Genomic DNA, 10,949 nt, shown 5'->3' with positions numbered 1-10,949 from the left:
GGGCTAATGGTAGAGACATAAGCATGCAAAAAGTAGTATTATTTATTTTACCTATCTGTATGCCGCGCAATCAATATATGGCATCACGTTATTCATGTAATTTATTCAGAATTTTTGAACTACCTGAATTCGTGATTCGTCACCGGCTTATATTTGGGATACACTACATCTTCGCCATCTAGCGGAAGATTTCAAAGTAAGACGTTAAACATTTATTTTTTACGTAGCTAAAAGCTATCATACTAATATTTCCTCTTTTATGCTTTCAAATAATATAGTAAAACTCAAGAAAACTCATAAATATATATGTATGAATACTAATTTAAAATAATAAAGAAAGGAAGGAAAATCTGTTCTCATATTTCCTGTTCTCTTCCGAACTTTACGTATCGTCTGCACCGTAAAAATGGCGAGTGTTATTGTGAATGTTCGCCCTGGCCTAAAACTTTTTCAATCTGTTTTGACATGCTCTTCCAGGTATGGTATTCAAAATTTACATATTTCAGGTTAAAGTAAGAATTTTTTCTTTTATTTTTGTGCAGAAGAGCATTTGGTTCCACTTCCGTGTTGATGAATGAAGATCCTCTGAAGCTTGCCCAGCTCAAAGATGCACCATTGAAATCTTTGGATGATCTACTCTCTTCTTCTCAAAAAAATGATGGCTTAATCACTGTTGAAAACAAAGTAAAATTATTTGTTTTTTTATTATCTTCTAGGTTTCACTGCAATTATTTCATTTCGATTATTTATCTTTTGGTATATTTTAAATTTCAGGTTGACATTAGTAGTTTAACTGGTGTACCTCAAGAACACATTACAACCCGTCATGTTCGCATCTGGAAACCAGTCAAGCATGCAATGCAGTCTGGCACTAATAACACCCACAAATGGAAAATGGAGTTTGAGTCCCGTGAACGCTGGGAAAACCCTCTAATGGGCTGGGCTTCTTCGTAAGATTTAAAAATATTGTGACCATCTGATGTTTCTAAATCTTGGTTTATGACAATATGCAGAGGTGATCCACTCTCCAACATGCAATTGAGCTTTGGCAATAAAGAAGAAGCTATTGCATTTTGTGAAAAAAATGGTTGGGATTATTCTGTGAATGAAGTTGTTGAAAAGCAGCCTCGTCCCAAGTCTTATGGAATAAACTTTTCCTGGTAAGCATTTATAAGCTTCTTGTCTGACGCGTAATCTTGAAAACGTGATTTTTTTTTCTTGTAAACAGGAATAAGAAAACCCGCACTTCGACCAAATAAGACTGACCCGAGGAAATCCAGATCAATATTGATCTTTAAATGAAAATGTGTAGATAAAGGTTACTCTTCTTTGAACTTGGTCTAGTTATAAATACACCGTGAAAAGTGGATATTCTAGATAAATCATTTTCTTATGATACAAGATTATGTTTGTATTCAAAGTTATCGATTGACGACAAGGACATCCTTTATATGTACAAAGTGGTTCAGAAGTGGACAGCGACGACAGACATACTAAAGATGTTCCCCTTCAATCATAGAATACGGTTAAAAAATATGTGTGACGACATTAGGGTTCGATCGATTGTTCAGCCAGCTATTACTTCTTTTAACAGCTACGGCGATTGAGGAGGCGGTGAAAATCGGTTCCGCCTGTCCCTGACATGAAGGATCGTCGGCAGTCGCAACCGGTAGATGCTGCTGTGGTAAACACGGTTCAGTTACTGCTCCTTCCTTCAATGATTTAGAATTGCAATCTACTCTGAGTGAGGGAGCCAAGGCCCTTGATGCCATTCGACTGGGATGATAGACCACCTAATGGAATAATAAAAATGTATAAGAAGTACCTCCTACCAAGTGAATCCCAAGAAAATCGCCTGCGATGTAGGATGTACAACGAAGCCAAGCGGAAAAAGTTGTAAGGTATACACTTTTCCAACTGTAGCCTAGCAATGGATGATACGCTGCATGAACAATGCAACAATAACAAGTATGTGCACTTAAATCCAAAACAAATGCTTGCTTTTGTCATTTGTCTCTGTTTGCTTCTTGAGGTTGTGAACTACGTAAGTACGTACCTTTCTGTGAAGTTCGTGGTGAGATCTGCGAACCGTTCGTCGCGAAAAGTAACCGTACACCATAGGGTTGAAGCAAGAATTGGTACACCTGAAATAGACAGATCATGGAAATTAAAAAGTACGAGTCATTAAGCAATTTGGATAGATTGCGAGTAATAATTTTTGTGGGCGAGGCTTACGCGAAAAGAAAAAGGCCTTTTTGGATTCGTTGGTCAACTTGAAGCGCCGAATCTCTGTCACACCAGAACCTGATTCAGACGGTTGCAATCGCGTAATAAATAACAAATGAGAAATATGGCGGATTGGATTCTTATATAACTTAATTTGCGCACTCCTCCTAGAACCAACGACTTAAAAAAATAAAATAGAAGGAAAACAGTTTCTGTTATTACCAGATGCTCATGATGTTGTACGGTGTCCAGCAGAAAATGAAAACGGAAATGATCACTAGAGTCATTTTGACGGTTTTTATACGTGCTCGTCCAAGCGTACCGACAGTCACCCTTCGGATACCCTCCTCTTGTCCGACTGCTTGATCAAATAAAAACCATCCGATTGTGAATATTGTCTAGGCTTTCCAGGTTATGACTCTCGCCGTAAGGATAACCATTCTTTCATGGTTCATATACCCCTAGCGATTCCTCCCTTCTTTTCTTTTGCGTGCGGGACTATTTGGGGATTTGGTTTTTATCTATTTTTCCACTTTTTTAACGGCCAGCTTACCTTCCTTGCTCCTCCTGCTGATCTCGCAAAGAATCGAACTGTAAGTGAAGACGAATACGGCGAGTGGAAGAACATACATCATCATCATGCCGAAGGCAGCGTAAGAAATCTCGTGAGCCTTGGTCGGAAACGAATCAAAAGTGACGCACTGCTCATACCTTATCGAAAAATCAAATTCAAACAGAATCCAGTTATGCATTCGCTTCATTCAATTTTCACGTTGCCAAATTTAATATATTTTTTTTACCAAGGGTATTCCGGATGAGCTTTGACGTGGAACACGAAAACCTAAAGAGATGCAAAATTAATCAAGAATGAGCAAATGAAATTTATCATATTCTCTTTCGCGTTTCAAATGCCAAGGCGACCAGAAAGTGTTTTTTAGGTCTTATTTCCATTCCAATAGACACAATTTTTAAGGGAATGTGGGAAAGGAAGAGCCGAATATTTCAAGGAACCTTTGCAAGGTAAAAATAAATCGATCCTCTTTGCGATTGTTTTGTAAGTGGCAAACGTGGGACGATGACATAGAGATTTTATGATCTCAAATGGCTCAAATCTGGGAACTGCACCGGTGTGCTTTTATCAGTCGCCATTTCCACAACTTTTTCAACAGCAGAGAAGCTGCAACACTTAGTCAGTTCTGTTTCTATTAGCAACGTAGGGCAATGAAATAGAATTAATAAATAAACCACATTACCGACCTGAGGCAGAGAGCAAATGACGGAACAAGCCCAAGCAATGGCTAACATAAAACGCCCACGACGTTTCCAATAATCTAATTTCATGGGTTGCAAAATAGCTCCGAATCTGGTGTAAAAAAAGCAACGGAATAAAGTAACATGTGTTGATTTATATCTAGTCCATCGATGCATACCTATCAATGCTGATGCAAACCAAAACAAATGAAGAGAGGAACAAGCCGAACGTCCGGAAAAAGGCCAGAATCCGGCAGGAAAAATCACCTGCTCTCCACTGGACCGTAGCAGCCCATCCAATCTCTATCGGCATCAATAACAACGTAACCTAGTAAAAAATAAAATTAGAGAAAAAACAAAAAACAAAAACAACGGTATAATGTAAGAAAACATGCGATGCATCCGCAGTGTAATCTAGTCGATTACAGCAGTAATGGTGAGTGGTCGATAATAGCGTAGAATAAGGGCGGGTGGGTAGAAAAAAAAAGGCTTAATAAACAGGTTAGCATGCATCCTGTTTTTGGGGTAGTCCAACTTTTCGAAAAATTAAATAGTTTCAAATGGGGCTTTTGGGTTTGTAACCGTTAGAAAAAAAAATATAGGGTTTTAAAAACGATTTCAATCATACCCTCCAAAATTCTAGTCAGGGGTTACGCGCGTTGCCTACTGCTGCGCATACCAGTTCTAATCGTAAAAATGCCTGGCTTAATGGACTTACCGGTTAGCTACACGAATTCGATTAGGCGCTACGTGAACAGTCAGTCCAAGTATAATAATTATTCATACAGTAGTTTATTTGAATGTCGTCGTGACCGTCAAGTTCAAAGTCATCAATTTCCGCCTCCTCTAGCTTTGTGGACATTATACAAAACCCATTGATAACCTCCTTTTCTTCGCTTGTCATTTCTTCTGATTATTTATTTTCCGGAACTAAGAAAGGGAAGAGCTGAATACAAACTCTGATGTCTTGAACGCAGGGATTACTATGACGACTGCCAAAAAAAAGAAAGAAAGGCACGCGTCCCAACATAACGACCTGTATGTCGGCCATTATCTTCCAAGTCCCATCTTGAATGCTCTCCTTTTTTTTCTTTCTTGATTTATTCTCAATCCGTTTCTTTCTGATCGGCCGATTGCGCCTTCATTTATGAACGGCATCTAGACGCCAGATCTCTGCGTACGAAGCGATAACACAAATCTCTCGCGTTCGGAACGCTCCCAACCTGCCAAACAACTGGGACGTGATTCGACATGTCTCACTCTCCCCATCATTCCAGATGTTTTCGCTCATTAGGATTGAACTTTAGATACCTGACGTGAGCCTATGAGCTCGGATGTCGTTCATCACAGATCCAAGAAAATCCAAGACAATAATAACTTTTTTGCCGACAGCGAGACAAGTAAAAAATAATGACACGATCTCATCCACCTGGTTGAATCACAAACAAACAAACACGCGACGACGTAGAGGCTCGACTCCGCTTTCATAACAAACAAAAACCAAAAAAAAAACAGGTGAAAACGGAGTTGGCAAAAGGACACCAAAATATATAAGCCGCACAGCCGTAATTATTGATCACAGATGGTTTTGGTGATTCACAACACTTTCCATCAACTCCGCCTAACACAAGAGCATCTTTCTCCTTTTTCATTTCGAGTGTGTGCGGTCATGGCGGCGACTGTTTGGCTGGTCGTCATTCAACACGTCAACGAAGACAACCGATTCTGTTTTGATCACCGAGAAGTGGATGTTGGATGACCTTTTCCAGATCATAAAACATTAAATATCTGCCGCAAAACAGCTCAGGCAGACTTTATTGATACATTCCTAAAAAAAAAAAAGTCAAGAGGGGGGTTCCTTTTTGCTGTTTTGCTACGCTATATAAAAATCGGGTTCTTGGTGTGTGTGTGTGTGTGTGTCCGCCAAAACATCAAATCCTCTTCGTCGGCTTGGCAATCTGACCGAAAGAGGAGTATTGCACGGTCCGCAATATTTACAAGTCTGTTGCTTTGGAGGCGATGAGCAACAGCTTGTTTCTCCCGACAAACGCCGATGAAAGTTTCATGTGGTGACTATCCCGCGTGAGTGATAAACCCATGTTTATTGTTACGTCGGGGGCCAGCTCTGCCATTCCGAGGAACCGAATGGCGACAGTTCCACGCCTAACCGCTTTGATTTATGTACGGCGGACAAAAAAAAAAAGTTGAGACGAATACGTCAGACCGACAGACATTGATTGCATGGGCTGGGTCTGGGTGCTGCTCCAGAAAGGTAAGGAGACCGTTTTGGAATGGAAAGACTAAGACAAAAGACCTCCAGACTGGCGATGGATATAATCGCCCGGCGACAGCCACCACCAACTTTCGGCTAGAATGTCACAATTGTCGTTTGACATTGGATATTGTTTCTTGCCGTCGGGAAGTTTAGTTTAGTTTGTTGTTTTTTTTGGCTCCCGAAGAAGCACGGGGCATTCGACGGCTGGAAGCATTTCAATAGGAAAGAGGAGTTGGGAAGCTCGTTTTGGCTTTGTGACAATAGGCGAAAAAATAAAATTTATTTAAAAAAAGTTTAGCCAAGCCGTTGGTTGACGTTAGTTCAAAGGGTTCAAGATCGAGAGAGCCCATCAATTCGCTTCAAATCTAATCAAAACCGGCGGTATATCTTGTCTACTTAAAAGAAGCTTGATTAATTCGGGTGAATTTTGTAAAAATCGCACACAACTACCCCGCGATTGAATAGAGGCTTGAAATAACTCGGTTGATTACCGACGGTTGCTCTTTATAAAAATAGATTAGTCGTACAACAGGAAAAATCGAGAGACTCACCAGCAGGTCGGCGATGGCTAGATGAGTCAGCATAATATTGACACGCGGGTTGCTGATGTGTCGCCTTTTGATCAGATTTACTAGGACGGTGATGTTGCCGCAGACTGAGATGATAAGCAAGACACTGTAGGTGGCGATGGACACAACATGGCCGTCGTTGAAAGTCATGTCGATCGGCAACATGGATAAGTCGACCGCAGTAGTGCTGCTGCTGCTCCCGCCACTAATACTACTGCCACTGTCAAACTCTGGGTTGACGGTGCTCTCACCGCTAAACGACGCATCCCGTTCAGTCATCATGCACATAGTGCCGCTCAGGCTGCTGCTGTCGTTGGAACACATTTCGCTGAAACGGAGTAACGGGCTTCTGAAAGCGCAAGCGTTGGAAATCGTCAAACTAAAAAGAAAAAGAAAAAAAATAAGTAAAGAGAAATACGTAATTACTCTTAAACAATCATGATGGCAACTTTGTAAACACACCAGGGCCTTCGGCATCAACAGATTGTTAGTCACAAGCCAGAAATGGGGAGATAGACCCGAGGAACCCCCCTTCAGAAAACCACTTCCGTGGTATGCATGGTATTAGCGAAAAACGATCGATATGTTTCATCTTGATTATTTTTGGTAGGCAAGAGGGACGAATCAAGAAAGAGCATGTATTATGAATTCTGTAGCAAACCGCTGCAATTACTCTAGATAATACAGCTCTGACGCAAAACTGCATTAGACTCGAATGGTCGAATAATGCATCCGGGACGAGTAACCAATTTCATTACTCAACAACCTCCGCAACATGACAGGGCTTTAAGAGAAATGCCAAAAGGTATACATCAAATAAAAGAAAAGAGAAACTGCCCGAAGAGAATCTCAACTTTTGAATCGGAACCATTACGGAATGATACGGCAAGCGGGTGGTCGCGTGTCGGCGACGCCGAACGCTACGCGCGGAGCCTTTGTAACCTAAAGCAAACCAAATTACCAAATGTCGAATCAAATAGAGACGAACGGTTGATAGGAGACTGTCGGTCGGTAAAATAATAAAAAAAGAAACCGTCATTGAAAAAAAAAACCTAAGGGCTGGAGCTGCAAGTCGTCATTATTCGATTCGAGTCGGCGACCGCGGGTGATGATAGGCCAGCGAAATGCTGGCATCGGCAGTCGAGCCCGTCTTCGGTTGCCCCGTTGAGTCGCAACATCAACTTTGATGAATAAAGAAAGGCTCAGTATATACCCAAAGACTTTTTGTACTACCGGATTTCGACGGCAGACAGCGGTGCGTCACTCACACATTTGATGATTTCTGTCCAGCTCTCTGTCTGTGCTTGCTTTGCACATAGTCGGACGAAGCGGAACGACGTGAATCTTCCACATACTCCTCCGCCCATTCTTTCTTCCAACAAACCACTTTGTTTGGCTCAGCTCGTTCGCTTACTAATTATCCTTGGCCTAACTGTAATACCCTTCGCGCTGAGACGAAGCTTTATATGGCAGATACAAGGAGTCGTAGGAGGGATTTGGTTTGTAATTCCGCTGATGAGCGTCTACAGCACGTCAAGTGTTTATCACTTCGGTCATTGAATCCTTGGAAAACAATCCTTGGAGGTTTCGCATTTCAGCCTTTTAATAATCTTCCACCCGCCATAGCTGCCACTTCGTTCCAAGTTGGGCGCTAACGAACCATGTAGATTAATAACTTTTACCGGTAACAGTTGCAGACTTTTAGCGAAGAAGGATGTAGAACGTTACACGTTTTCTGAAATTGTAATGAAGCAGTCCATGTAAATCCGTCCGTCCCGTTCCGAGAAGAACAACAAAATGGTCTCCCCTCTCGACCACCTACGACCGAATTTATTTTTGAAATCCGATACGTAATAACTACCAAAAGGAAAACGTTTCTTTTTTCTACAGCATCTCCAACTTGGTAAAACTGTTCGGGATTGGCGTCGGACTTTTCGCCTGGCCATAATTCATTCCAGCCATCATTCGATATCGTAAACGTACTATATAAGGAGTTAAATACAGCTTTTGGAATCAACAGTGTCTGGTTCTTGAGTAGGAATAAAACTCAAAATTATACTACGAGTTGAATGGCAATGAAGAAACTGCGCGATTTCTCACGGATGAAAATAGAAACGACAACAAAGGACACGGAGCTAAGGTATTCATGTCGGAACATCGCCACATAAAAATGTTCCAAAGTTTAAAAAAGTTTTCGGATAAAATATACGTCCGACGTCTTTTTAGTTTCTCCGGTCGTACGATTATGCCACCTCACTTGGCAGGACACCCTACACCGGAGCGACGGAGATGATACAACCGATATAAACCATTCGTGAATAAAAAAAACAAAAAACAAAGTTGGAAGTTGTTATAAAAATCTGTGCCTCCGCTGCACGGCCTGCCGCCGCCACGCTTCTTTGAATAGTTCGCTATTTGTAGACGTCGCATTTGAAAACTGTTGATATATGTGTTGTCGTCAGAGACGAAGACCGGCTTACGCACGCAAAAGTGTCAGCCGCTGTTCGTATCTCATTTTTGTGTCGCACGGTCCATTTGCACGGGACTGTCTGGCGATTCGATATTTTATGCGAGCTACTACTACTCGCCAGTTCTTCATCGCTCCTTCGCCACTGCGGCATTGAGTGTGTGTGTGTTTATTTGTTTAGCAAACGGCACATCGGCTATAGGTGTTGCGTTGCTCAACTTGCCAATGTCCAATCGCTATCGCCAACGTAAAACCCGAGTCGATTGCGTCTAGCCCATCAAAACGAAACAGCACACAGAGAGAAGAGCTCGAGTGAGAACGTCAAATAAACCCCCCACTAGTCAAAAAATGAAGTTGTTGGTCATAAATTCTGGGCAAGAAACGAAAATACTATTTCGGACGTCACTCAAACCAGCGACGATTGGCCCATAACTGGTAAGTCCCTTTTGTTCCTACTCACGTTCAATTACTGGCCAATGTTTAGAATCGAAAAATGGTCAGGCAACTCACCCACTATGGATCAGAAGGTCACCATCAGACGAGATGTCGAGTGGAATCAAAGTAAACATTATCAGGCTTAAATAAATAGATAGATAGATGGAAATGTTGTTAGTGCTAGGAAGATATACGATGGCCATCAACCGTGATGAAGAGACTGCCGCTCGTGCCATCAACAACCAGACAGCTTTTGGGGGCTTTTTCCTTTGCCATTTTGATGAGGAAGCTTCATTTGCATCTAAAGAATCGACTAACCAACCGAAAATTTAAGAAAGGGGCTACCACTTTTCTTTTTCTTTCCTTGTGGCCAAATATGAAAAACGTCATTACAACCACCAATTAAAAACGGTCATTTCCACGCAACAATAACGCAGGATCGATATTTAAAAAAAATAATAATAATAATAATTAAAATAACTGCGCTTCTCGGTAGAGATGGTGCTATCCTTTTGGGAACGTGACCCTGAAGTTAACCGAAGTGTTAACCGAAGTTAACCTGAAGTTTACACCCCGAGAATTCTATGGAACCATTTACGTCATCAGGTGGAAAGGAGAAAAGCGGAGAAAAAAGCGATATACAGTCTACAAGTCTACAGGTAAAGGATTTCGATTCAAATATGTAACTGAATGGGACTTACTTCCACTGGATGGACGGGAATGGTGCAGCTGTCGCACGGTTTTCACTTGGGAATCAAAAGAGTTGTGCTAAATGCTGAATGACGAGAGTGGACGTTCGAATGCTGACTGAGACTGGAGGGCAGCGGAACAGAGCATCTTCACTACCGTGGCTTTTCGGACCGAATGGGCCGAGAGAGACGCCAGCTTGAACGGCTACCGATGGAAGCGCGAAGCGCGGGCGCAGCTTCCCCTCGCCCCATCCGGCCTTCTTCTCTCCTCCTTCTCCACCCGTTCTGATAAGATGCGTTTCGTCTCTGGCATTTTGGGATACTCCTACTCCGACGGCCTTTTCCAACCTATTGATGACGAAATGAAGAGAATGGAGAGAAGACGGGCCGCAGACTAGTGATTGGTGGCATGAGGACATAGTAGTAACGAGCTGGATAGACTTGGATAATCATCGCTCGTCGACCTTGTTGCTCGCCAACGATCATTTACTCGGATCGCTCTCAAGTTTCAAGGGATTTACTCAGACGACAAGACAAGAATAGCAGCAAAACCGTCATCCGTGCATCAAATCTTCCACGTGGATTCAACAAGTTAGACGACGATTACAATTATGATCAACTCACCGGAACTGTCGACATTTTCTCTCCGGGAATTTAAGCACTCGGTAATCCTTTGAATGTGGGCTGAGTAGATCCAATTTGACGTTGGACAGTGTACGGTGTACGGTGTACGGTGCATCGACTTTTTCCTCTTCAAACGAACTCAAAAGAAAGGACTCATGCAAGAGCGGCGCAAAGTTCCTTCTTCGGATACTAAGTGGGAGCAGCAAACCAACTCAACGACGACTGGGCGCGGACACGGTGAAAGAGTGCTTCTCAACAATCAATCCTTGATTTCGGCAACAACTTCAAACAGAAGGAGACCAACCTACACAGCTGTAAAAAAGATGTCCTTTCGCGACGGTTGATTAGGCTTTCAAAAAGTACATTCTATTTTTCTTCCTCATCACTCGTCCTTTTTTTAGATTAAAAAGGTC

At 42.1% G+C, this 10,949-nt stretch overlaps 2 protein-coding genes across 5 annotated transcripts; one reads left to right on the top strand and one right to left on the bottom strand.

Moving 5' to 3' along the window:
• Positions 1 to 322: 322 nt before the first annotated feature.
• LOC124190674 (NADH dehydrogenase [ubiquinone] iron-sulfur protein 4, mitochondrial-like) lies at positions 323 to 1,367 on the top strand. The gene is made up of 5 exons (XM_046583496.1): positions 323 to 477; positions 543 to 684; positions 775 to 950; positions 1,014 to 1,160; positions 1,229 to 1,367. Exons 1-5 carry the CDS (start codon positions 407 to 409, stop codon positions 1,257 to 1,259), a joined length of 567 nt encoding a protein of 188 aa, XP_046439452.1. The 5' UTR covers positions 323 to 406; the 3' UTR covers positions 1,260 to 1,367.
• A 29-nt stretch (positions 1,368 to 1,396) lies between these two features.
• LOC124190671 (adipokinetic hormone/corazonin-related peptide receptor variant I-like) lies at positions 1,397 to 10,843 on the bottom strand. 4 transcript variants are annotated; one of them, XM_046583491.1, is made up of 11 exons: positions 10,537 to 10,843; positions 9,925 to 10,260; positions 6,304 to 6,700; positions 3,657 to 3,805; positions 3,484 to 3,589; positions 3,027 to 3,067; positions 2,780 to 2,937; positions 2,449 to 2,587; positions 2,236 to 2,304; positions 2,057 to 2,144; positions 1,397 to 1,793 (listed from the first exon to the last, which is right to left on the bottom strand). In XM_046583491.1, exons 3-11 carry the CDS (start codon positions 6,643 to 6,645, stop codon positions 1,527 to 1,529), a joined length of 1,359 nt encoding a protein of 452 aa, XP_046439447.1. In that variant the 5' UTR covers positions 6,646 to 6,700; positions 9,925 to 10,260; positions 10,537 to 10,843; the 3' UTR covers positions 1,397 to 1,526. The 4 variants fall into 4 exon arrangements, with proteins under 4 accessions (XP_046439447.1, XP_046439446.1, XP_046439449.1 ...); XM_046583490.1 differs by having other exon boundaries at positions 9,925 to 10,843; XM_046583493.1 differs by having other exon boundaries at positions 2,449 to 2,584; positions 9,925 to 10,843.
• Between the last annotated feature and the right edge of the window lie 106 nt (positions 10,844 to 10,949).

Source organism: Daphnia pulex, chromosome 3 (genome assembly GCF_021134715.1).
Source record: "Daphnia pulex isolate KAP4 chromosome 3, ASM2113471v1".
Lineage (NCBI taxonomy): Eukaryota > Metazoa > Arthropoda > Branchiopoda > Diplostraca > Daphniidae > Daphnia > Daphnia pulex.
Note: the sequence above shows the minus strand (reverse complement) of the source record. Positions and strands in the feature narration are given on the sequence as shown.

Coding starts and splice junctions, on each gene's coding strand:
- LOC124190671 (XM_046583490.1), bottom strand. CDS start 6,645: ATGTGTTCCAACGACAGCAGCAGCCTGAGCGGCACTATGTGCATGATG. Junction 2,938..3,026: donor GCTCATCCGGAATACCCTTG/GTAAAAAAAATA, acceptor TTTTTCGATAAG/GTATGAGCAGTGCGTCACTT. Junction 2,588..2,779: donor CAGCAGGAGGAGCAAGGAAG/GTAAGCTGGCCG, acceptor TATTTGATCAAG/CAGTCGGACAAGAGGAGGGT.
- LOC124190674 (XM_046583496.1), top strand. CDS start 407: ATGGCGAGTGTTATTGTGAATGTTCGCCCTGGCCTAAAACTTTTTCAA. Junction 478..542: donor GTTTTGACATGCTCTTCCAG/GTATGGTATTCA, acceptor ATTTTTGTGCAG/AAGAGCATTTGGTTCCACTT. Junction 1,161..1,228: donor TATGGAATAAACTTTTCCTG/GTAAGCATTTAT, acceptor TCTTGTAAACAG/GAATAAGAAAACCCGCACTT.